The following is a 27,138-nucleotide window of genomic DNA, read 5'->3' as shown; positions in this document are numbered from 1 at the left end:
TGGAAGCAGATCACCTTTATTTAAGCTGACCTTCCCGAGTAGGAGATGTTCCCAGCCACTTAATTCCTGCTTTATTTTTTTTGTATAACAAGTTGAATATTTAAAGACTATAATAGTCTCAGGACTTTAGGGATACAACAAAAATTAAAAGTAAACAAACAGAGAAATAAAATAATAATAATAATAATAATAATAATAATAATTCAACTGAAAAAGCTAGAATCTCTCTTTACCTGCTGACCCAGTATTTTACCAAAAGGTCGATAAACAAAGTAAAATGCTTATGTTAGGCAAATACATAGAGAGGATGAATTTATGAAAGGTGTTAGAAGTCACATAATAATTATTTTGTATATTTGTCCAATTGACTCTATATTGCAAAGACATATATCTTGTATGGGCAACTTTTATTGCATGTTGTTAATATGATGCAGCAGAGTTAGTTTAAACAAACTGCTAGTGTTTAAAAGCTCCCCTAGATACGCTTTTATCTGCTTGAGTCTTTAGTTGACTGGATAAAGGAGGAGACTAACTAACAATCCAGGCAGGTAAAGCCAGACATTCCACTTAATCTGTGCAGTATCATTGTGCTTTACACCTACAGCACAGACTGACATGATGGAGAAACTTAAACTGCTCTATTTTCTGCTTGGTGTAATAGGACCTGGTACGTTTTTGTATTTATCTATGTTTGTATGTATATATATATATATATATAATATAGTTATTTTGTGTGTATTCATCTTATAGTGTTAAGTTTACTTCAAACTGGATTTGGATGCAGAATTTACATATTTTCTGAGACTAGATGTGGATCCTGATTGCCATTTAATACGTTTGGTTTTGAATATAAACGGTACAAATAAGAACATTTATTTCAACTAGTGGTACGTGTGCCGGTATGCATCACTGGCGAAGTCCCGGGTTTCTGCTGCTTTTATTTACAGGTTTAGCAATCTTTTTTATTCATCTATAGAATACATATGAAAAGACGCACTAAAGTTTCCTGCAGACCTTTAAATAAGATATATATAGAATTTTAAAACATAGAATCTGATGGCAGATAAGAACTAATCAGCCCATCAAGTCTGCCTATTTAATGTCACATTACTTAATTAGTATACATAAATACTGGCAACAAACATTAACAGTTACAGCAGAATATCATAAAACCAAATGAATGGACTACAGAAATAATGAAATAGTAGTAATCAAAATATCCATAATTGCCACACTACATTGCAAAATATTTTCAGCCCAACAATGTTGACTGTCACAGTGACATTAATATAATCCAGCTCCGTTGGTTAGTTTTCCAGTTACAAGCAAAATGTGAACATTTTACATTATCAAAGGGACGATGCATTGTTACACCACTGTTTTAGAGAAAGAGCTACTTGATAAGTCGACATACAAATTTAATATTTCACAGCAAGAGAGAAGCCACCAACAGAGTGACACAGGTGTTCAATTTAGTAATTGTTTTTTATTGTTTTTTTTAAAAAAGGTATTATTATTGAGATAGATAATAACAGGATTCAGGAAAGAAAAAGGTAATCATAATAAGAGTGGATTTTACAAGAGGTCAACACAAAAAAAATGCTATTTGAGGGTAATGCAAATCAACAAAAATCATCAGGAACTAACCAAAATAGTATATAACCCATAAGCTAAGTGTGTATAACAAAGTTCCGCAGAGTTATAGCAATACAAAAACATTAACAAGTATCATAAGACATGTACGGTTGGGAGAGACCTATTGGGTGTAATTTACATGACTTCATATAGAATTGTCCTGGAAGGTCTATATAATCAATTATGTCCATACATCTGAAGGAGAAAACCCTAAGATGAAGAAAGCTGATATAAATATATACAAAAAATCCAAAAAGGGATGCACACCCTAAAAAACATACACAACATGTACACACAACAAAGCAAGAGATCAACGGACACCCAGCAAATACTACTTTAAAGCACCTATCCAAGACCAAAAAAATGGGGATTATGTCACACTATTTAGCCATATATTGCTTAGCCCCCCTCTGTGTCAAAATATCTCAATATTGGCTATAAATATACATTTATATATTTTTCTATGATGGTCCAATAGAAGGTATCCACTTCTACTAAAGACTCTGCCCACACTTTTTGGAAGTGCTCCCTAGTTAATCTAGCTTGAGCTGTGGTTCCCCATCTCATCAATAGATTTGTTATATAGCTTAAAAAAGGAGAATCTGCCAAGTAGTAAAGCTACAGCAGACAGACAAGGTAAATTAGTTTATTCGTGACTTGTGAGTTCTTTTATATGAAGTATATGTACAATAAGAGAAGTACACTGTTCGTAGAATTTATCTTAGAAGTTCCTCTGTTTAAGAGGGGCAATGTCTATTTGGGGACTCCGTTACCTCTTTTCTACTGGTATGTTCATCTTTTCTGGGATCTCAAAATGTTTGGTGGTTATATCATAGTGCTGAATGTAAATAAAAATGTCCCTCCTTGAGTATTTAAAATATGTTGAGGTGTTGTAGAGGCCTTTGATTGGAAATTCAGTAAAACTTGCGTGGAATGACATCTATCAACAGAAAAATCTATGGAACCTGAACATTGGGTCTTGTCAGTATTACTTGTAAAAGGCAGTTGGTTAAACATGCTTTGCTTCTGATTGATGAAGTAGGCTCAAAGCAGTGCCTCACCAAAACCATAGCCTTTGTTCTTGTGCTTATATGAATTGAGTAAATCATCCCTGATGACCTGGTGGCTTTTTAGCTTGTGTTTCACATAATGGAATTTAACATGTAATGTAAAGTGTCCATCGGTATGTTTATATCAGATTTGGCAAACATGACCATGGATGGTTGACAGAACATTAAATAAAATAAGGTGACTTTCTTCCTCTAAACAAACATTATTTCAATTTTTTATTTGTTTTGTTCAGATTATTGCCATTATCATTGCATCTGCGCTTTCTTATCTCTGTAAATTTAATATATTACAATAGCTGCCAAAGCACATTCCCTATTTTCCTGATATTAGATATCTTACATATTTACATGATTTACATATTATTATTAATGTTTAACTCTTATAACTCTTTATAAAGACCCTTGAAGAAAGGATTTGGCTCTGCCATTACTACTGCCATAGCACTTTCTGTTATCTTCTATGCTTGTTCTGTAAAATGTATTTGCCCAAAAAGACTAGAAGAGTTTCTGCCATTTTTATGTTTTTGTTGCCATTATATGCCTTTTTATTTTACCTGTTGTAAAAATGATTAAACTTTGAAAAATATATCACAATATACATTAATCAAAAACTATTTATTAGTTCCATCCCAAAGCCTCAAAGAAACCCTTGTTTAGAAGGGATTAATCACTTCCAGGTCTGCTTGGAGCAATGCCCGGGATACTTCTTATCTCTTATTTAACCATAACTACCTTGTAACCAACACATACTTAAATCTCCATACCCAGATTAGGAAAACGATTTACTTTCTTAAAACCAAAAACAAAGAAATGTTTGTTTAACAACCTTTTGATTTCATTAGACCTCTCGTGTAAGCATATGGTTGAATACGATTTTTATATAACATTTGTATTTAATCTGTTCATTCTGTAGTACCAGGTATACAGGAGTCATTATTGTCTGAAGCAGCAAACCACAATACACAATGAAGGAACAACAACTATGTACAGGCAAATGCCCCTGATTTTACACACTTTCATCCAGTTAAAACCGTTTAAAAATTACATTTGTTAATTTAGAAATGTAAATTATTCCCTAAAACTACTACTTAGAATGTATAATACTTCATTAAAAGGGGGGGGGGTAGATTTTCTTTATAAACAATGTAGCAAAGTTGACATTTTTATTTTATGCATCTAAATTTTCATGATTAGATACATTTTCTGATACCTACAGCCTTTGGATGTTTATGTTATCTAGAAGGGTTGAACAGTACTTACAAACATATTAATTGAAAATTGGGTTTCATTAAAAAAATGATAGTAGACTTTCTGCTTAGAACTACCTAAGCCCAAGTAAGTAAGATATCAAGCTGTGGGTTAGGCTTTAGAAACTGATTCTTTATCATTTCATAAATATGTTATGTATTTGTATTAAATTAAAATAATATTAGACGAAAGCCTACAATTATTTTCAGCTGCCTTTTTCCATAAATGTACAAAACATACATTATTAGATTTTGTTGCTGTAGGACATTGCATAGTTTAAATATGTATGTAAAATAAAGATGGTCTCCAGTACTAAAAAATGGGGGCCAAGGAGACTAAGTCCAAAAGAAGGATACTAGGGAAGTGTATTGACGACATTAATTAAACATTGGCTAGAGGTATACAAGACAGCGAATGTTTTTTTTGCTATACAATCATACTTCTCAGTCACGTCACATGTTTAAATAAGTAACACATGCTTCAAACTCCCTTGGTTACCAGGACACTCATTGCCTTTTGTGTAGACTTGATGGCCACATAGAACACTTTGCATTTTAAATGCTTACCACTTGGGCAAAGCACCACACCTTGAGAGTGATGTTTCCTTGTTACATACAAGTGTTTTCCCTAAAGGAAAAATGAATAATGAGTGTGGCAACACATTTGATTAAACATGAGAAGTAATAATACTCGGTAAACAGAGACCAGTAAATCTTACATCGGCTGAGTGTAACTTTACGTAATGGAAATGATTCACAAGAACTTTTTCAAGCCACAGCATTCCAATCTTTTTTGGTAATATTTGTAATGTTGTTTTGCAAACTGTCTGTTAGGAATGGTGTCTTGAAAAGCTCTCCAGTAAAAACAATAGCTTACTTCTCAGGGTACAATGCTGTGCCTAGACTTCAGTGTATCTGACAAATGAGACATACATTGGCTTCTTTGGTGAAGACAAACTAACCACATTTATTAAAATATATTTCTTTCCATTAGATACAGTAACATGGTGGGTTTGATAGATATGTTTTGAACTTTCATAGACTGTAAGTTAAGTTATGGAAGCAGAGTCCTAGTCTCCTTCTGAACCACTTTGGCTCGTATGCAAGTTTATGTTGTTTTGTATATTGTCAATTTTAATGCTATTGTTAAATTGTATTCTCTTCAAAATGAAATAAGGATATTGCATTAGTGAGCTGATCAGTCCCTCATGACCTATGGGGTGGGTGTACAGGTTGAGGACACTAAGGGAGTGGAGGATTTGGTCTTTCTGTTTATACAACAAGCACTTTTTTTCTGTTGTTTTCACTTTCGTGCATGAGGTAGCTGGGTGAAACATTCTTCTATTTTAGAGTATAACCAGAATATGGTCAGGACTTAAGCCCATCATCTTTAAAAAAACAAACAAACAAAAAAACAATGAATGCTGGCATCATCTTGAAGTAATCTTTATAAAAGGAATTTATTAGACCTTTCATAGAAACATCGAATTTGACATTGTTTAGCCCATCTATCAGTTTACTGTCCTTGGCAGCCCTACTAAAGAAGAATGCATGTTAAAGTAATTTGTGAGTCTTTTAATATGTACTCTTCCAAAATATGAAAAAACTCTTACCTGTAGTAAAAGCTGCAGTCCAAATCATCTCAGATTCATAATCTTGGTTAAGTTAGTTGCTGGCCTCCAATATTAACTGAAAGCACACTGACCGTTCTTCTGGCAGGCAAAAAGTCATCCTCATGCCTTGTGAAGCATGAGGAAAGTGTTTAGTATTTGACATTGATTGCCACTTCTTATGTGTTTAATAATGCATAATTTCTTTCAGAAGTACATACTTCAAGAGTATGCATTTAGAACATTCAGGCTAACCTGTCTATGGTAGACCCTACCCTCAACGATACTCCTTGTACAAAAACAAAAATAATTTTAAAAAACCTTGGCAACCTTCACTTACCATTAATCTGATTATGACTCATATGTTTAATAATAAGATTTTCACTGACAACTAATATCCAGTACCGACATTCAGTTCAATAAATGTCTTCTTAGTGGATTATTTGTCAATATGTATGGTTAGCATAGATCTAAATATCTCAGGTTTACAAATCAGGACACTTATGTTGGGGAGTGTGGCAAGAGGCAAAGATGAGTTGGGGAAGTTATGCAAGTTGAAGGGACTGTTGCCAGCCCACTTGACTGTCTTACTGAAAGAACCACCTTGGCATTTAGCTTTAGACCATGGCAAGGTGGCAACATGGGAGCTGCAATGGAAGCCTGTGCTGTAACAGCCCAGACCTCTGTTGAGTTTATAGGTTCCTGGTTAGTTGGGGGTGATCAGAGGAAAATGATCGTAGGGTAGCTACCAGGGACAGCTGGACAATGTTCAAAAATGAACTGGGAGTCAGACACCCCACCATAACTTCTGGCTGTGCAAGTAATAAAGGCCTCACCTTAGGGTCAGAGATGTACACAATGACCCGCTAAAGCCTACCCTATGAATGATTAGCAGGCTCAGTTATGATTCATCAAACCTGCAAACAAGCTAATCTTTAATCGCATATCATATTTGCACAGATGTAAACAATTAGCACTTTGCTACATGTTGTAATTGTTTGTACATGTCTAAGCTCAAAAGCTTTTGGATTCATCCTATTTCCTTTGAGTCACTAACACACCTAATTTAAAAGTCAGAGGGGAAACATAATTTTCTTGTTTAATAATAGTGCAACAGTAACATGATACTAACACAGTAAATACTTTTTCACTAATGACTGTATTTGACAAGTAAATGAAAGGGCAGTGATGTAGTCCTTTGGAAAAATAAATATTATAAACAAAAACAAGAATTATCACATACCCAGTGAATACCATTCAAAAAACAATACACAAGAGTAGGTGTTATCCAAGATATTAGTGGTTTGAGAATAAGATAACCAATGTATTTTCTTTTAAATGTAGCTCATCTATGGATTACAAAGAACAGCCATTTTAACTGCTTGTAAAATCTGAAACATTATTTTTCAAATTAAATTGAGATAATAGCCCTAGAAGGAGGGGTTGAATGTGAATGCACAGAAGGACAGTGTTTATTCATGTAGGTTTTGACCCACATGTCCTCAAGCATAAGTCTCCTTATAGAAACAATAAATGTCTTGCCCCTAAAGTATAGTCTAATTCTACAAGTTTAGACATATCAAAACGTACCTGGTTGTTGACCTTGTTATTGTTCAGGATATCCTTATGTTTATACCATAATCCCTCCACTGTTTTATTCTGTACCTTTTCTACTTGGACATTGATCCACTTATTCATCATTTCTTCTCTCTTACATTACACCAAAGCCTCTGGTCTCCTGCTTTTAAATTAAGATTTCTTGTTCTAACATTAATCCACTTTTGAAAAGTTTTTTTTCCTTTACCACACACGTATTCCCTCTTATGCCTCTCACTTACATTTTTCATTATAGCTATATATTTGTAACAAAGCAACTTTTTTTGTTCCCCTCATATTTTATATATTTTTGTAATACATTTCTATTTGCACTCAAGCATGCTATTATTATATTATGAAACTGTAATTGCCGATTGAGAATTTGGATGCAGGGTTTAGATTCAAGTCAGATTTATTTGCTTTTAACAGTTGCTCAATGATTGGCCTGGGCAAAATTCAAAACCAAGTCAAATATGACTCACATTTTAACCTGATACCCTTGGAGAGGTTGACTTTAAAAGACGTTATGAATAATCCTTAGATGACACTCTAGATGGTCTTACTTAACAAATGGTCTTAATTAACAAAGAAATAATAGTATTTTTATGGTATGGTAGAATGCTATAGCATTTGGGCTTTTGAGAATCTGGCATGTGTTTCAAGTCAAATAAACAGTTTGTATATTATTTTTCAGTTTTGTAGTAGTTTGAAATGCTATAAACTAGACTCTGTAAATGACCTTAATACAAAAATGCATTAATAGTATGGGAAATGGGAAATGGGAAATGTTAACACAGCAAATTGTTTCCTTTTAAAGGTGGAGGCACTGTTTTGCTGGTTGGATTACCTAATTCAGCCAGTGTGATGGAAAACCAGTCAGCTGGTACCAGCATCTTCTCATTCTCTGTGTCCACCAACTCCACCATATCATCTGGATTCCCTTACATTATCAACACAAGTCCTCTCACCAAGGCTTTTCGAATTGACTACATTGGAACTTCTTATAATGTAAGAATCTCAGGATCCTTGAACATTTTTTCAGTTTTGTGTGGAAAGCCCATCAATACGTCATTTGTTAAACTTTTTTTGATCCATGTACCTTTAGATATGTGAGGAAGAAGCAAATCTTTTGGGGGGCACAGACTGTTTTACCAACGACTAAAATGTATATGTTTTGTTTTAGGTGGCTTTAACAGGAAGCCCATTGCTTGATTTTGAAACTACGCCCAACAGTTTTAATTTGCAGATTTATGTGGAAGACTCAACAGGTGCAACTGATCTCCAAATCTTAACAGTACAGCTCACTAACGTCAATGAGCCTCCAATGTTTCTGGACAATTTGGCGAATCAAGGTGAGTATTTACATAAGATCTTTATTTTTAGATTCCATCGAAGAGCATATACAAAGTTTCCCAGTTTATCTATAAATGCAGCTCTCAATAATACCTTAATAAACATCGAGTTGATAGAAAATGACATATGGAATGTCATTCAAATAAATATGTAAGATATGACTATTTTGACTTTTTTTCTACTAGAAATTCAGAAATTCAATGATTATTTTATTGGTATTTTCAGCTGATCATAAGGCGGCTAGAATTTCAGTCATGGTCCTTGACCATAAAATGCAGAGATGAGAAGAAACAGCACAAGCCAAGGCCCCCCTTGGATACTGAATAGTGTAATAACGCAAAACAAATGTCTCATGTAACATTTACTTGTTGTTCTGCATTTTTTACAATGAATACATGGCATATAATAGAAGCTTTGTTCAAGCTATTTTAATAGACTTTGTATAAAATAAATATGGGCTGTCTTATGATAGATAGCATTGTCCTAAAATTGTGGAATTATAATTATTGTGACTTTTATTTTAGATGTGTCCCTCTACATCATAGAAGGCAATTCACCCGGCGCTATTTACCAAGTTTTAGCATCTGACCGTGAAAGTGCAACAAATACTCTAAGGGTATGGACGTATAAATGTTTGCTTTGATACAAAACTTGGAAATATTTAAATAAAGTTCTTAAAATGTCTTAATTTTATGTATGAGTCCATAATCCCTCTTTTTATTAAAGGAGCAATCAAGTCATTTTCAGATGACTGTGGTTAATATAGAATAATATAAGTGATCCCACCCTCAAAGTGATCGGCACTATGCTTCTATGGGAAAAAAATTTGCAGCCACCTCAGCCTGTCTGTCCCTTTCAATGATACGGCGAGTTAGTCTGTCTAGTAAACTCAGATAATCCAGTGTGAATGTGTGAATGTTTGTTGAGCATACACACAACCAAGTTGTCCATGTCTCACTGAATTTGAAACTGAATCAAAAAGCATTACCTAGTACCAAGAAGCAGACATATAAGTTGTGACTTAGAAGCTGGTAGAATCAGAAGAAGCTGATGCCATTGGAAGTCTTCTTGAGAATTGCACTTGTAATGACTACTTTAAGCTGAAGTTGACATTTGTTTTATAGAGATTTGCCATGATTATTATTATTTTTTTTTTTAAGTACTCATTGGTTCCTGCCTCAGCGCCATTTTCTATTAATACTGGAACGATTTCTTCAACAAAAGTGTTTGATTATGAGACTGATCCACACAGGTAAATATTTTCATTACTTATTTTATAGAAGAAAAAACCAGAGTGCCTAAATAATCTTTTAAATTATTTTTTTCATCAGTTACTCATTGATTGTGACAGTGACGGACCCACAAGGATTATCTGTTAATGGAAGTATTACAGTCTATATAACAAACATTAATGATGAAACACCATACTTCACCACGTAAGTAATTAGCTCAAGCTTGCTTACATACTATATCTTTATTAATCATGATAATAAATAGTTTGTATACATGGACCAAAAGTTTATATTTTCCAAATTTACATGAATTAAAACATACAAACATATCTATCTAGTCTGCTGTTTTTTCATCTGGAAGATCTCAACCTTACCTTGGTCTTTTTTTTGGTGCATGACAGCTTAATCATGAATGCTTTTTTTTACCTTTTTTTCCACTACATAACTGTCATTGGGGGGCTTAAATTGTGTACCTATCATCAAACTGACATAAGGACTGATGCATGTGGATGTATGAGATGTTATGACACATACATGTTCATAAGAATGGCAATGTCAGAGCACAGATATAACTGGGGATTCCAAGACCCCGTTAGATTATTCTCAGATAGATGCCAAGGTGGCACAGAGGAAACATTGTATGTTACACAACCCGTCATCTGAATTAAGGGGCAAGACACAGATGTTGTCTTTCATTTGTAACGCAACAATTACATTGTAACAAGTCTCTTGCACATTTCCTGCATCGTATTAAGGCTCACTACGATTCCACATATCCCCACCCAATGAAGTGATGTGTAACATAGAAACATAGAATTTGATAGCAGGTAAAAACAATTTGGACCATCTAGTCTGCCCATTTTTCCTGGTTTACGAGATTCAAACCTCTATCACTCCTTAGTCTGGCTGTGATAGTGGGGATAGCTTTATGGCTATCCCATGCGGGTTTAAACTGTATTAGCCTCCACCACTTCTGCTGGGAGACTGTTCAATTTATCTACTACTCCCTCAGCAAAGTGGAACTTCCTTACATTACCTCTAAACCTCTGACCCTCTTTTCAAATAAGATTGCCTCCTTTACTTTGTTAAATCCCTTTAAGCATTTCATTTTTTTATTCTTTCCTCCAAGCATTTTAAGATCCCTTAGTCTTCCCTGATAATTTCTATCCTGCAAACCACTCACCATTTTTTTAGCCCACCTCTATATAGGCGATATCAACAGCTCTTCCTTTTATTTTAGTTGCACGGTCACAAAAAAATAAATTATGTTAGTGTGACAAGATCTCCTTGTAGGAAACCTGTGCTGTTTCATGCAAACCACTTACTTCCAGATATTCAACAAATGGTTTCCATGAATTTGCCAACTACTGACCTAAGGCTTACTGGTCTGTAGTTGGCTTCCCTACTACCTTTTTGTGAGGTGGTGATACAGTTGCCAACTTCCAGTCTTCTGGAACTACTCCTGCCAATATTGACTGGTTAAATAAGTTCACCAAAGGTTTTCCCAGAACACTTCAAAGCTCTTCTAGTAACTTTGGACGTATCCCATTGCATCCCATAAATTTGTTTTCACTTTGGAGAGTTCAAGTAGAACATCTTCTTCTGTAAACACCCCTGTTTTACATGTCACCCTATTTCGTTTTGCTAACAAGGGTCCCTCAACTTCATCTTCCTCTGTAAAAACAGAACAAAATTTTTTACTTAAGCAGTCAGGTGGATCTTTATCCTGATTTATATAATTCCCTTCAATTGTAATTATTCCTGGTTTATGTTTTCTTCTCTCACAATACAATACACACAATTGTCTTCTCAATGTCTCAATTATTTTGTGTTCCTATAATGTTTAAATAATTGATCAGAGTTTTTTTATGACTTGTATGTTCATTTATTTTAGAACAACTCTGACATACTTGATTCCAGAGGAACAGATACCAGGAACTACTGTTGCAAATATAACTGCAGTGGATCCTGATGCTGACAACTTCATTAATACGCTCCTGTATAGCATCAATACACCTACTGAGTATTTCACAATAGATCAGTGTAAGCCACTCTGTGTTTGGAGTTACTTGTGATTTAAGAAAAAGTTAATCAACATTTAATTAACATAAGAAAGTCCCACAGAGAAAGTTAGGATGTAAAAGTACATATAGTCAATTACTATAGCCAAGCAAACAAAAGCAACAAAAATGATACTTGCAACATATGGGACCCCTACTGGCATTCATACCAATCTTAGAATAAATGAACACACAAATATTGTGTGCAGAATCATTCATATTAGCTGGTTGGATGACACATCTTCCATATTGGTGTGCATCCGGCTAGAATATTATAGATACAATGCTTGCCTTTATACAGATGTGCCAACAAAGTCCTGACAGACTAGGATTTGAAGACTCTAATTTTGAGATAAAATTCTAAATCTGGTATATTTAGCAGTAGTATTCCTTTGGTACCCACAGTGAAAAGTTTAGACATAGAACATTGCCCTAAAATAGCTTTTGATATATTTGACCGAGTTGTGATTTGATAAATACATATAGTCACAGCCAGGGCCGACCCAAGTTAAAATGCCGCCTGGGGCGAATTTTAAAATGCCGCCCCCCCCTCCTATCTACCCTTCCTCTCCCTCCGTCCCTGCCCCCCCCATTATCTACCCTTTCTCCCTCCTCACCTTGTACTTACCTTTCAGCAGTCCTGCGGCGAGTCTCCCTGTTCGGTCTCGGTGCCGGCTCGTAATGCTGAGCGCCGGAAATCTTCCGGCGCTCAGCATTACAAACCGGCACCGAGACCGAACAGGGAGACTCGACGCAGAAGAGAGAGAGGGGCGCCGAGCGGGTACTGACCACTCGGCGCCCCTTTCTCTCTCTTTCGCTTTAAAAAATAATAAAAAAAAGGGCTTGGGGCGGCGAAGTGCCGCCCCTTCAAAAGTGCCGCCTGGAGCGGTTGCCCCACTCGGCTCCATTGTCGGGCCGGCTCTGGTCACAGCTTACACTATTTATGATGAGCTGATGACTGGATGGGTATTGGCATATCCCAAATACTAAATAAAATATCAGGGTGTAACAGTACAGAAAAAAATGCAAATATAGAATAAACGTAAATCTTAATCTCATTTGAGTCATTTTACTCAAACACTTACTGTTCTTTTTTGGAGTTTAGTGACAGGTGGGATCCAAATTGCAAAGACAATAGACCGTGAAGCTGATCCATTCAGGCTGCATCCGAACATAGTTCTAGAAGTCATGGTGAAAGACAGACCAAGTGGTGGACAGGCAAACAGCACCTTTATAACTTTCATTATACAAGATATTAATGATAACCCACCTATGTGCCAACAGTATGCCTTCAGGTAAGACGTTCATCCTTACTTAAAACGTACTCACTTTCAAGTTATACTTTTTATTCAATATACTCAATAATAATGTTGTTTCTGAAAGAAAATGTTAATCAATGCCCATGTAAATTGACCAGCAATAGATATTATGACGCATATTTGAAAATATAAATAAAATAAATGCTGAATAAAAATGTATATTTCTTTTTTCTTTGGCAGGAAATTAGTACCTGAAACTGAAACAACTGGAACACTTATCATCGATCTCACAAATTTCTGCTCTGACATTGATGTGGATTCACCGTACAATCTGTTCAACTTTACTGGTCTATCTGGACTTGGCAGCAGTGAACGATTTCAGCTTAGCCCATCTGGGAGTGGGAAAATAGTGGTAAGTTCTCATGATTTAATAAAATTAGGGCAGATCCCCTATTGGTGGAATTCATATTATCTGGGCTGGAAATGGATATATTATATGCTGAGGGGCAGCTTTAAGATCTAGATGTTCTGGCTGCTTTATAGTCATTCCTAAATATTTCAGGATGGATCCATTTTAAAGTATATTGATAATCCACCTTTGTTTTGGCTGCAACAATGTTGGTGCAAGAAGCTATATAATCAATTTATATAACCTAACAATTTTGTTTTATGTATATGTGCAGTCTATATTAATCTATGTTAGATATACTTTATCGCTACTTTTCCTTTTCTTGCTCACATAGTTGTAGATACCTACTGCATACTGGAATCCATCAACTGCTATAAGCAAAGTCTAATAATTAGATTCCCTTCTCTGCTCTAGCTAATCGGTAATCTGGACTTTGAAGACCCAAACAATATAGCGGTTGGCAACGAATACAGCTTGACAGTGGCAGTGCAGGACATTGCAGCTCAATACTTCAAAAGTAAGTGACAAAGCCAATATGTCTGCAGAGTCACCAAACAGGGTGCATGGCCCGAATGGGCTGGTTACAAATGAAAAAGTTATTACCGGTGGTCCACATATTTAAAATTCAGTAAAGACTCAATTCCTTTTCATTTTCTATAGAATATCTTTATGTTTATGTAAAGACATCACCAGTCAATGAATTTCCTCCAGTCTTCAACAGTTCTTCATATGTATTCAACATTTCAGAACTTTCCCCAGGTAAGGAATAAGTATAATTGATCCTGCACTATTGTGCATTTTTTTTTTAACTTGTATTAAATACTTTTTTTCTAAGAAGATTTGACCCCATCTTCCCTTATCACATTGTGTTTGTGAGTGCATTACAGATAGTTACTAGTATACTAGGCTATGATGATTTCATGTTTTATTTAAGTATTTCAGTGTTTCTGCACTACCCTCATTGTATATTTGTAAGTAAGAAAAAAGGAAGTGAAAGAATACAATGGGGGAAGAGTGGCACACCAAGAGTTATTTTAATAAAAATAGAAATAAATATTCAAGTATAGGTCCCAACACTGAAGACGCCAGTGAGATCTGTAACGTTTTAACCAATAACACAGAAATAATTGTTATTTTCCATATTGAATACGTCATTCAAACATTCACAGTGTGGATTCGAAAAAGTATGTGAACCCCTAGGTTAATCACTTCGACAAAAGCTAATTGTAGTAAGCAAACGTGGAGCCCAATCAATGAAACTGGATTTGAAGTGGGTTTTAGAGCTTCTTTGACTCATAAAAAAACACTGAAACATTTTGAGTTTGCTATTCTCAAGAAGCATCTGCTGATGTGAACAATGCTTTACAAATGTTGTGCATGTCACATCTGCAGCTACCAGAAGCACTTGTTTGAGGTTAATGCTACCAAAGGAGGTTCAACTAGTTATTAAATCCAAGGGTTTACTTACTTTTTCCACCAGCACTGTGAATTTTTAATGGGTGTGTTCAATAAAGACATGATAAATTATTTTTATTAGCTTAAGCACATTGTGTTTGTCTATACTTGTCACAATTTAAGAACAATTAATGAAGAACACCAGGTAATTCCAATGGTTTCATTTACTTTTCCTTGCCACTGTAAATCTGAACCACTCAATGCATGTTAATAAGGCCAGACCTCAGGTTAAATTTGGGGTGAGGGGGAGTCATATAATGGGCACAGTGCAGCATTTAGATGTTTCATTAATACCCAAATTTTGTTTTGTACAAAGTATGGGTGAGTTTTCATTTTTAACAGCCAATGCTTATGTATTTTATATTGAAGTAAATGATAAGGTGTAACATGTAATTCTTTTCTACAGTTATGTTGCTGATTTTATCTTTGCGCCCATACAGAACAATATCTGCATGTGGCCAAGAGCCAGGTCAAAACGTAGGGTTAGAACTATATAAGTCTATTGTTACATAAAACCCCCACAACATGTATTACATTTTGCATTTTAATATGTTGATTTCTGTATTAATTTGGTATGAGATATCCAGGGACCTCTCATATATTGTGATATGTATTTGTTATACACAAAGAGCGTAATTCAACTAGTTATTTCAATACAGCTACAACAAAGGTTGGTCAGGTATATGCTACAGACAAAGACTACCCCTACATTGGGATCACGTACTCAATCGTGGCCGGTGGAAGCACTTTTGGTTCTTCAGACATATTTTGGATGGATCCCAACACAGGGAATTTGCAACTTGCTACTAAGGCAGACTATGAAATTACATCCAAATACATAATTACAGTACAAGCCGAAGACTCTGAATCAAAATTTTCTACAGCGTCGGTGAGTAACAAACTTCAGATAACAGAACATATTAAACATATCTGTAAATATTTTAAGTATATTTATAAGCAGTTTAAGAAATCTTTGCATCTATATGAATTTGAAATCTGTTTTGCAACATTGTGTTTAAGGAGACAGTCACTCCTACATTTATTTGTGATCAGTGAAGACAAACCTTTGTGTTTGCAGGGACCCGCCAGGGAGACATTAAGTAAGACTGGTGTCTGGGTGAACTGCACACCCATACTTGCCTTAGCATTTCCCAAGGATTTACCTGACATTTGAATATACATTGACATAACTTTCCCAAAATACATCAATTGTGGGGTTGATGCAATGTAATGCAAGTTGATTTTTGCAACACAACTGTATTGTGAAGTCATGAAGCTGGGCCTAGTCAATATGGGTTATTGTTGAGTAGGGGTCAAGCAGCCATGAGTGAATGCGCAATTTGGACAGTTTAGTCAAACTCGTGTGCCTTTCCTGGCCTGTTTTTTTTTTTTCATTTTTATACAGCCTAAGATATTTTTCAAATGTTTCTTTTTTTAAATGAATATGATTCAGGTAGCAATAGTTAGTTAAATTATTTTGTCTCTTATGATTTGCAGCTTCTAGAAAATTTGGACAAAATGTATTTTGTTAATTCTAGGTTACTGTCAACATTTTGGAAGCTAATGATGAAAAACCCATCTGTGTACCAAATTCATATACTTTGTCTATCCCTGTGGATCAAGCAATAGGAACAAACATTCAGAATTTCAAACTTACATGTACAGATCGCGATTCAGGTCCCAACTCATTCCGCTACTTCATCAATTCAGGTACCTTGCAGTGTTTATATAGAGTACTTGCAGTTATTGTCTACATTACTTCTAAGTCCCCCTAGTATAAACCTTCTGGCTATATGTACAACCGTTTTCCGTGTACTCCACAGCACCATCAGAAGTACTCCATGATACCATGTACTATAGGCTGAGAAATTCTGACATACATAGATCATTGCAGTGGTATCAGAATTATTAGTAAATCTATAATGTGTAATACATTACATTGGGTGGAAACTTTCTGGCTTTGGATTAGGTGTGCAAAATAGTGGTCCACAAATACACCCATGCACTGTGACCAAAAACATCTAGCAAAGACATTCTCCAGCCATAAGCTTTGACTAACCCTGTCCACACACACATTAGGACTGAATAAAGTGTGATGCATAATATGCCTATAACAAAATAAATAAATAGACGGACCTCTCTTTGTGAAGTATATGTAGTTTGATTACTCAATCAAAATCTCAGTTTTGTCTAGACCTTCTTTAACCAGGTACAACGGGTTTATACACCCAGCAGCAATTTCCGATGCCTAAAGAAGCCCAGTTATTATGTAATACTCCATGATAAGCAAGGTGATGCCTGAACAGAATAAACAGTCCAAAAAAGCATTTACTATACATAGGTTTTCCCTATAATATCTACTGTATGTGTTATTTGTGATCCATATTATTTATTGGAGTTTGCTAAATCATATCACAATGTATAAGGTATAGGCCTGTAAAATTCATGTTTTATTTATGTATTTTACAGGAAACATAAATAATCACTTTGCATTCACGCCTACCTCTGGTTCCAACATCACAAACCTGGTTCTTGCTGTCCCTTTTGACTACTCAAGTGGTTATGACACTACCTGGAACTATAACCTCAGGGTTTATATAACTGATGACAATATAATATCTGCCTCTGGAGGATCCAAAGGGGTGGTTCAGACAGGGACTGTCTCTTTAAATATAAAAGTTTACATTCCTGGACTCACCACTATCAAGACAACCACCACAGTAAGTATGCAGTCAGTTATGGGAAACCACTGTTCTGATACATGATGTATATGATGTATATACACCGGCAGGGCACCGGCAGATGTTAAAATAAATGAAAGACTTTAAAGCAAAGGCAAAACATGAACAAGTCGGATCTGGTAAAGACAGAAAAAAATTAGGGAGAGCTTCATCAAAATGTGGGGGTTTTATGAGTGAGCGGCATGAGCAGGTAGAGTTGTGCCCTAAAATTATGGTCAAGTTACATGGTGTCTACCTAGTGGGGAACCTGCTCCCGATCACCAGGGCAGGAAACAGTATTAGTATATACTGTACGTGTAAAATGAGTAAGAGATGGCGTATTAACACGTTTTTGAGAACAAAACCCTTATTTTGTTAAAGTAAATTAAGGAACAAAAAAAAATGGAAAGACTGGCGCACTATTTGTATGCAGTAAAATGCCAAATTACTGCATTGCTTGATATGCATTGAGGTAGCACATATGACATATAGTCCTCCCTCAAAAGGCTGTCCTAATTATCATATACAATTCTGTGCATGCACTTAGATACAATTGTTATTTATTTATTTTTAGTTATTTTTTTAATATACAATGTGTGTATGTGATTTTTTTTACATGAAGGGCATCTTGTTGTATCAAAATAAAAAGTGTATATTGGGTCCTGGGCCCTAAGTATGGATAAACAGATAATCTAGCACTGTGTTTTATTTACACAGCAAAAAATAAATAGGGCTCTGAAATATCTCCAATAGAATTCTTGTCTGTTACCTGTGAATGTTTTTAATGGCAGCCTTTAAATTGGCATGTTTGTGTTTCTCTCTAATAAACGAATAGTCAAGTGAGTGTACAATTTATTTATCACCTAGAGATTAGCTCTGACATCTTTTCACAATCACGTTTATGGTGCAATGTGTCAGGGAGTGGATTAAAGATTTAGTATGTATATTTGCTGGCTTTGACTGAAACTCGATATAGTGTATTTGTTACTGATTGCTCCAGGTGACAAAGATAATACTATTTTTTCATGCACCGCAGCCTATCCCTATTGTATTGTTTAAACCACATATGCAGGCCTATAGCTAAGGTTATCCAGAGCCTATGATTATTCATGAAGGCAAATGCTGTGCAGAGAGAGCTTTAATAGGCTTTTGCTTTCTTAGTTATGAAGTAAATGAAACATATGATCGTGCCTAGGAACTCTGTATGTCCTGTGGCCCTGAGTCATCACTTGATGAGTATGTGGTTGACAAAATGAAAACAACCTCGTCTCGGTGGGCTGGACTAAAGCGGATAACATGGAGTAAATACCAGCAGACATGTAGCTAGCTATTGTAAATAGCAAAAGCCAGGGTTCTAATTTTCAAAAGTGATGTGAGAACACCTCTACATTCTTGTATATGCCGTCAGCCTCAGAATCAATTGGTGTGCATAGGCAGTTTAAATGTTCAACGCTCCTGCAACCCTGTTCTTGAGTGAATAGACCTAATCTGTATGCCATAATGGTCCATTGAGCCTTTTGCATTATGACACCTGGTACAGATCAGTTACCAGCAAATAGTTTATAGAAGCAATGTTCTGGTGATCGATTTACCTGCAAACTATATCTTAAGGAAATAGAACCCTAAAAGAAAAAAATGTTTAGATGATATACCGTATTTTTCGCTCTATAAGACGCACCTGCTGATAAGACGCACCTAGATTTTAGAGGAGAAAAAAAAAGGAAAAAATATTTTGAGCTAAAAAATGGGCTAAAATATTTATTACAATAACTGAATAACTTAACATGAACAATAGCCAACAGCAGCATTAAGAACCATCATTACCAATCCACAGATTCCACACATACCAATCCACTCTCACTGTCACTCAGTCTTACTGAATGATTTCCTACCTTCTTTTCTACCTCTTTTCTTCTTACAGCAGTCTTCTTCTTACAGCAATCCTCCTCTTCGCTCCTCTTCTTCTGTCTTCTTCCGGGTCAGAGGGCACTGTGGGCGCGGCTTCAGTGCCGCCGGGGTTTGTTGTCAGATCCCGGCGGCACTGAAGCCGCGCCCACAGCAGCAGTTGCCGCGCGTATCGCAAGGGAGCAGTATCGGAGGTCTTTAACAGACCTCCGGCTCCCTTGAGTGATATTAAGCCGGTTCAAGGGAACCGGCTTAAAATCACTCAAGGGAGCCGGAGGTCTGTTAAAGACCTCCGATACCGCTCTCTTGCAAGCCTGCTCCTCCAGCGGCGGACATTACTGTCCGTCTCTGGAGGGGTGCCGGGTGCCGGCAAGTTGGCACCCCCCTGATGAGCGGCACCCGGTGCGCTTTTGGTGAGTATATGCCCCCCCCCTCCCTGCCTGCATCTTCGCTCCATAAGACGCGGCTGATTTTTCATCCTACTGCGTCAAAACTGCGTCTTATGGAGCGAAAAATACGGTACCTTAATTGGTACAGTGTACTTAGCATTGGGAGACTAGCTCCTTTCACCTTGTAAAGATTGTGGATAACAGGCCATTCAGTCACAAATCCAAAGGGTCGGTGGCATTTCATTGAATACAATGGGTCACTGCTGTGCGTTTAATGGTATGTTCATTTATCAAATTATTTTGGAATAATCATGATCAGAGCTGGAAATTTGGAGTGTTTCACCTGTTGTATGTGGCGGAAATATTGCTGTCTTGGGGCTCCAGGTTACTTTATTCAATCTGTAGTCATCAGCACTGGCGTAACGGTGGCCAGCACAGCCCCTGCATTGCAGCGGCCACCTGTTCAGTGGCAGCCCCGATATCAACTCCTCCAACCCTTCTTCCTGGGGCCAGGCATACCACTATGCCGGTGAGTCACATTCCCTTAGTCCCAGCACACTGAGTCTGAGCACCAGTATATGATGTCATTTCCTGACACTCAGATTTAGGCAGAGTATGAGGGCAGAGAGGAAGCAGCAGAGCTGGCAGGGGTCTACCCCCTCATGAGCCAACAAAAGTGTATGTGTTTATAAATAAGTATGTTATTGAATGTATGCATGCTAGTTGTTAGAGTGTATGTGTGTTTAAGTAAGGATTTTAGTCTGTGTAAGTATTCTACTGTGTATGCATTCTACATATGTACAAATTGTTTAATTCTACATTATTTTTTGCCTGTTCCCAGCCTGAGGTAATATATCAAAGCAAAACAGAAAATTCATATTCTGCAGTTGCTTGGTATATACCATTCGTCATCACTCTTGGCTCTGTGATTCTGCTTGGTCTACTGGGATATCTGACATACCTTTTTGCAAAACACTGTCCCTGTAGATCCAGTCCCAAACCAGACAAAGAACTTCTGTAAGTATTTGTCTTGATTTATTTATTAAGTTTGTGTTATATTTTGGAATTGTAGATGGATTTATATTGTAGTTCATTGTGTGTAATCACCCATAATCGCTTTTCAACTGCTTAACCTCCCTATGCACCATGTAGCACCAACTCAATGTAAACTTATGTAAGAGAGGCATAGCTGGATAGTTGTAAGTCACCTTTCAGCTTAAAATATTGTCACTGATTGTTATGTATGGCAACCCAGGTTATGAATTCCTCCTGGATGAGTTTGCCCTGTATGATGCCTAGATGAGGGGAGGATTTTTAGGCTCATGTAAATCTTACAGTTTAATACATAAAGTTGTTTAACGACAATTATTGGAATGCAGAATCACACATAATATTAGATAGTAGAATACTGTTATTCATATGAAGAGGACATATTTTTAATTTTATATTTGATGTCTTTTTTTTATTACAGAATAAAACCAGCAGGTATGTATTACATATCATCTATCTATCTATCTATCTATCTATCTATCTATCTATCTATCTATCTATCTATCTATCTATCATCTATCTATCTATCTATCTATCTATCTATCTATCTATTCAAGGTTTTGGAGGCCACACATCCCCTTCCTTCCTCCTCCCACTGCCAGAAGGCCTGCTGGAGGGCCTATCTTCTTGGACCTTCCCCACACGGGGCCTCCATGGCAATTTTCACTATGTATCAGAAAGTATACTGTGCAATACAGTTAAAATAAAATAAATATTTCAAATAAAACTCACAAATCACATGTTAAAAGCAAAAAACAGTGCAAATGATGTGAAAACTATATACAAATGTGCTCCATAAGAAGTCCCAGTCCTTTAGGATGGTGTGATAAAAAAAATTCCATGCACTGCACACTAAACTGGGTCTAGTGACATGTAAAATTGAAAAAAGTGCCTGGAGGGGTCCAAAGTGGGTTTACCAATGTGCACTCCTTAGATAAATCATGAAGGATTATTGTTGTTATATGAAGCTCCAACAGATTCTGCAATAAGACACCTAGTCTGCTTGTTTCATGATGGAATGAAATATCATACTGTAAAGTGAATGTGGATGGTTCTCAGTAACTCTGACATACTTGCAGGAACCAACTCAAAGTGTTTTAGTTCCCTACCTGCTTGCCTTACGCTTGCATTTAGTGTTGTTCTCCTTTTTCTCTTTAATTATACGTTTTTGATAGGAAAAAAAGTTTGAAAGGGAAAACACTATACAAAAATACTCCACCTTATATGTTTTATTTTGATCACATTATATTCTATTGATCCCGTAACTTTTCAGCAAGTTCACCATTTACTATATAAAGATGTAATCACTTTTGCCTTACGGACTCAGCATTAGGTTAATTTTTCATATATTTTGATAATGGTATACTGATAACCTTTTTTTCCTTACAGAAAAGACAAAAATTAAGCATGATGTGTTTTGGGTAAGTTCAATATCAGTAGTATCTTATTCCACCGATGACTCCTAAAAAGATACTATACATTGTATATTTGTCCTTACATAAGTACAAAAAAAAAAAAAAACCTTCACTAAATCCTTGAATTACAACCCCCTTTTTGGAAATTATTTGGAAGTATTTGTTTGTATTTAACATAAACCAAATTTTTGTTCCCTAGAATTTAATCAAGAGCTTGTATGAAATACTTGTAAAACACTGTAAGCTCTAATTTTGTTAATATGTGCACCAGCAAAATTGTTACTTGACATGAAAGCAATAGTTTTGCTTTCTTTGAAAATTGGTATTTGAAATTGTAGAATTAAATGTTTTTTTCACAAGTGTTTTGTAAAGCGAAGATACCCTTCAGCATTGTTTCTAATTAAAAATTCAGACTGATTTTTTGACTGGAAAATTCAGACAAGGCAATACTCATTTTTAAAAATATATGGTAAACCATTTATTCATGATAACAACATTAAAAACAGATTTTTAGGGAAAATGCTTCCTCCCTTACCTCAATACACTTAAGTAATACTAATATTACCTTTTGGCAAGGAATGGGATCCAAAATGCATTGGTGTCACATACACATCCAGACTATTTTAATTTGACTTTAATAAAGGGGTTGTATCTTTCTATGACAGATACATTAAGAGTCATATTGACAAAAACAGGTGAATTGAACATTTCAAATCCCAATATCACAATTTATTATGAGACCAACCCCAGTGAACCTTTACAACAGAGGCTGAGCTGGCCCTCTATGTCAGGAGATTTCTCTCTTTCTGAATTAACAGTGGGGGAAATATACTAACTATACAGCTTCATAAATTACAAATACTAAGTCCTTAGTTATCCCCATAGTTATTCTTATAGTATCTCTTTTGAATGCTTCATATTTTTCATTAAATGTTAAAATAAAATAAAATATGTTATCTTGCAGGAAATGACCAAGATAAACACAGTCTTTGATGGGGAAGCACAGGATCCAAGTAAGATCTATTACATACAATCATTGAATTTATCACACTATGAGATATATTTATTAAGCACTGACATTGTTCTTACTAATTGTTGCAAAGTTTAGAGGAATTACAAACTTACTTAACAGAGACAATTATGGGTTAAGAGAGCCATCTGCACTTAGATGAATTTGGGAGCAGAGGAAGCAGTACTTACAAGGATCAGAGTATCTTTGGAATCAAACAGAACTGGGTTAGGTTTCATTATGTATGTGATAATGTAAATTTTAATGAAAACAATAAAGAAATAATAAAAAAAAAAAAAAAAAAAAAAGAACTGGGTTAGGTGCTGGTTGAGCGAGTTAAGAACCTTTTTGAAAAGGCAAGTTTGAGGGACTGATTGATAATAAAGAGGGTAAATGTTTGATAGACCTAGCAAGGGCTTTCATGGGGCAGCTCCAAAAAGTCATAGGGTGCTGAATCATGGATAATATGTACATCGATGGCAGGATTAGGCACACAGTTCTTGTAGTACTGGGAAACTGAATTTTTTACAAAGTGAGATGAATGAAGAGTCTGCAGCAGCAATACCAAGTAGTCAAGAGGTCAGATAATACAATTAATTTAGATATGTGTGTCCTGAAAGTCTACATTGCTTTTATTTTAGCACTGAAAGTTCATAAGGCCACAAAGATCCAAGGAGGTTCATTAATGTCAGCTGAGACATATTTACAGTGTTAACAGATTAGATTTGTTTTGACGTAGGGGACTTGGGGAGGGGGTACACTAAGGCCAGGTACAATGACAAGTAGAAACAGGATGTCTATTGAATAGCTGTACTTCTCTCTTTAAAGGGGTTGTACATGACTATGCCCCAAACCAACTGACTGCTTTCTGTGTCTCCAGTTACAGGAAAAATTTATGAATACAATTCAAAATCTGGAGCCAGAAGATGGAAGGACACTCAGCTACCTGTCGAGTCAGAGCAAATATTACCACAACCAGCAATGAATCCGAATGTCCTGCCTACAGAAAAAGATCAACACATGATGCCAAAAGGTACTCCGAACAAGAGAGAGAAAACACCAATTGGTGCAGAAAATGGAGGAAATCAGACCAATCCCTCTAAACCTGCCACGCCAAACAGGCTTCAAACAGCTAATCAAACATCACCCAAACTGGAACCTGGAAAGCAAAGCCCCATAAAGCGGGCACACTCACCATTATCACCAAGATTGTCTCCAAAAGTAGCCCCCAAAACACCAATAGGTCCCACATAATATGGTTTAAGCCTTGTGGGTAACTGTATACCTGCCTAACTTGCACAAATAACAGCATTATGAGTGCATTGGAGCGGAGTGCATCAGATGTGGCTAACAGGAAAACTATTTTTTTAGATTAACAACTGTGTACTGTTTGTTAACCATTTGGTCCTTAAAAGCCTCCACAGAAACATGTATTTTTGTATTTATATAACTATTTAATGGAGTAAACACTTGTTTATTAGTTTGATAATTAAATTAACAAGAATGAATAAATATATTTTATGCATAAAAATGCTATAACGTTTCAGGAAATGTTTACATATTCTGTGTTATTTCTAAGTCCTGATTTACCTTGAACATTGCAATGCAATTTGTGGGATGGAATTGTGGGATCAAGTGTGTGTAGTTTGAATGCAGATGCTCAAACTAGTACTTGTTTCCATGTTATATTTCTATCAACCATGTTTGCCGGATAATCATTCCTCTTATCTCCAAAAGCAAGCTCTTCATCACTTCATTAAAATCCGATTTAAATAGGGCCAATGAGATATTGTGATCTGTGGATGTGCATGGCTTACGCAGGCTAGGGCTAGTAAACAGAAGAACCATTCTGCCCATCTTGTCTGCCCATTTTTCCTAACGTAACGACCTTAATCAGTCCTTGGTCTTGTCGGAGCTTGCTCTACCATGAAGCACCTCGCCTTACATACATAGCTATAAATGTGATGGGAATGTCTTATTATCATAAAGCCTAATAAACAAATGCAGTTGTATTGTGTTTCAGAGTTGATAACTGTTCATTTAGGGTGCTCAAACTTAATCCACTCCCTATGTAGTTGTTAATCGCAAGGTACAGCTTTAAGATTTTGCTGATTGCTTTAGTGTTTGTTTGCTTATACTTCAATGTCTTATTTCTTATTGTTAAGATACAAAAATAAATATTAGCTGTCTTTACAAAACTCCATGTGTGTTTACAATAAAAAGGGTATCTATTTACCGATCTTTTGAAAATGCATACCTTGAGCTGTTTATTTTTTTATCGCTAGCTACCTAAATGTTCTGAAGATTTGTGTAGTAATGAAAATGGTCAGCTATATTGAACAGATTAGGTTACCATTTGATGTACATTTAATGCACTGAGCACTAGGCACTTTCTTTAAGACGTAGCCACACAGCTTTAGAATAACAAAAACAGGCATATCCAGTTCTGTGTCTTTGTGTTGGGCTTTGAGGGACTATTCTTCTGGTGTCATGTACCTAAATGAGTACAACCACATTAAAGGGATGGGCGAGGCATTCATATGGAATTTTACAAATAACAGAGGTCAGTACCTGATTATCTATTAGGTACACTGAGAATGTAACTAGAGGCCTCTAGTGCCTTAAAGGATAACCTGGTGGCAGTTATAGTCCAGTGGGATTGAAAGCGGGAGTCAGACCCCTCCAGCTAAGGAGATCTGTTGAGTGTATGTACCAGTGTGAGCAAGCGCATGTGTGTAGAAGCTCCCAAGGGTCTTAAAAGGACAATACAGTGTCCCAGGCAGCACTTTAAAGGCCCCCGACCGAAGCGGTAAAGGCTAATACTCTGTGGGAATTTAAGCAAGCATGGGATAGGCATATGGCTATACTGAACCTAAGACAATAAGATCTGGTTAAGATCGTTACATCAGGAAAAAATTGCTGAATGGTTCTTATCTATCATCAAATTCTATGTTTCTGTGATTGCATTTTAAAGTAGTTTGTAGCCACTTTTTTCAAACCTGAAAGAATTACCAAAAAAACTTGTCTTTTAGTAGAAACTGTAGCTCCCCACCATCTCTGTGGTCTGATTTGTGCTATTGATTATCTGGTGTAAGCAGTCAGTTTCTGAAAAGCACTTACCCTGCGTAAGGGTTATGGGCCAGCATCTGTATCCCCCTTTCTGTTCACTAATATTTTTAGGGCTGCAACAACTAATCGATAAAATCGATAAAAATCGATAATGAAAATTGTTGCCAACAAATTTCATTATCGATTAGTTTAATCGATTTCATCGAATATAAGATGAGTAAAATACCTTTCATCTTATAATCCGACCACCATAGAAGCCCCAGCGAAAGTATCGGCCCCCACAGCAGAGGTTATCTGCACGTATTGCGCAATGTTCGCCGGCTGCCAGAGAGGAGGATTCGCCGCCACAGCGCTGTAGGGGACCTGGACCCTTCTCTCTGGCAGCAGGTGGGCATCTGTGCGATGTGTGCAGACATCCTCCGCTGCTGCCGACACTTCCACTGGGGCTTCTATGATGGCGTACCGGCGTCACATGACCTTCCGGTGTTCAGTCATTTGGGGGGCAGAGTGTTATATCTGGGGTATAAGGCATATCAGAGGGCACTATGGCTATCATGCTTACCTAAAATCTCTTCCTTTAAACTGGCTTCCTTCCTATAGTTCTTGGTATGTATAACCTTGCTACTAATACCATCATTTAACATTAACATCCATA

General features: G+C 36.3%; 1 protein-coding gene across 1 annotated transcript; it reads left to right on the top strand.

Moving 5' to 3' along the window:
* Positions 1-559: 559 nt before the first annotated feature.
* Positions 560-25,668, top strand: CDHR3 (cadherin related family member 3). The gene is made up of 19 exons (XM_053464921.1): positions 560-667; positions 7,976-8,166; positions 8,342-8,510; positions 9,036-9,127; positions 9,672-9,763; positions 9,843-9,947; positions 11,638-11,786; positions 12,909-13,098; positions 13,303-13,474; positions 13,886-13,988; positions 14,132-14,230; positions 15,586-15,815; positions 16,465-16,636; positions 17,396-17,646; positions 20,782-20,957; positions 21,412-21,425; positions 22,380-22,411; positions 23,370-23,418; positions 24,295-25,668. Exons 1-19 carry the CDS (start codon positions 616-618, stop codon positions 24,666-24,668), a joined length of 2,712 nt encoding a protein of 903 aa, XP_053320896.1. The 5' UTR covers positions 560-615; the 3' UTR covers positions 24,669-25,668.
* Positions 25,669-27,138: the final 1,470 nt, after the last annotated feature.

Source organism: Spea bombifrons, chromosome 4 (assembly GCF_027358695.1).
Source record: "Spea bombifrons isolate aSpeBom1 chromosome 4, aSpeBom1.2.pri, whole genome shotgun sequence".
NCBI lineage: Eukaryota > Metazoa > Chordata > Amphibia > Anura > Pelobatidae > Spea > Spea bombifrons.
The sequence above is the reverse complement of the archived record's forward strand: the minus strand, read 5'-3'. Positions and strand labels throughout refer to the sequence as shown.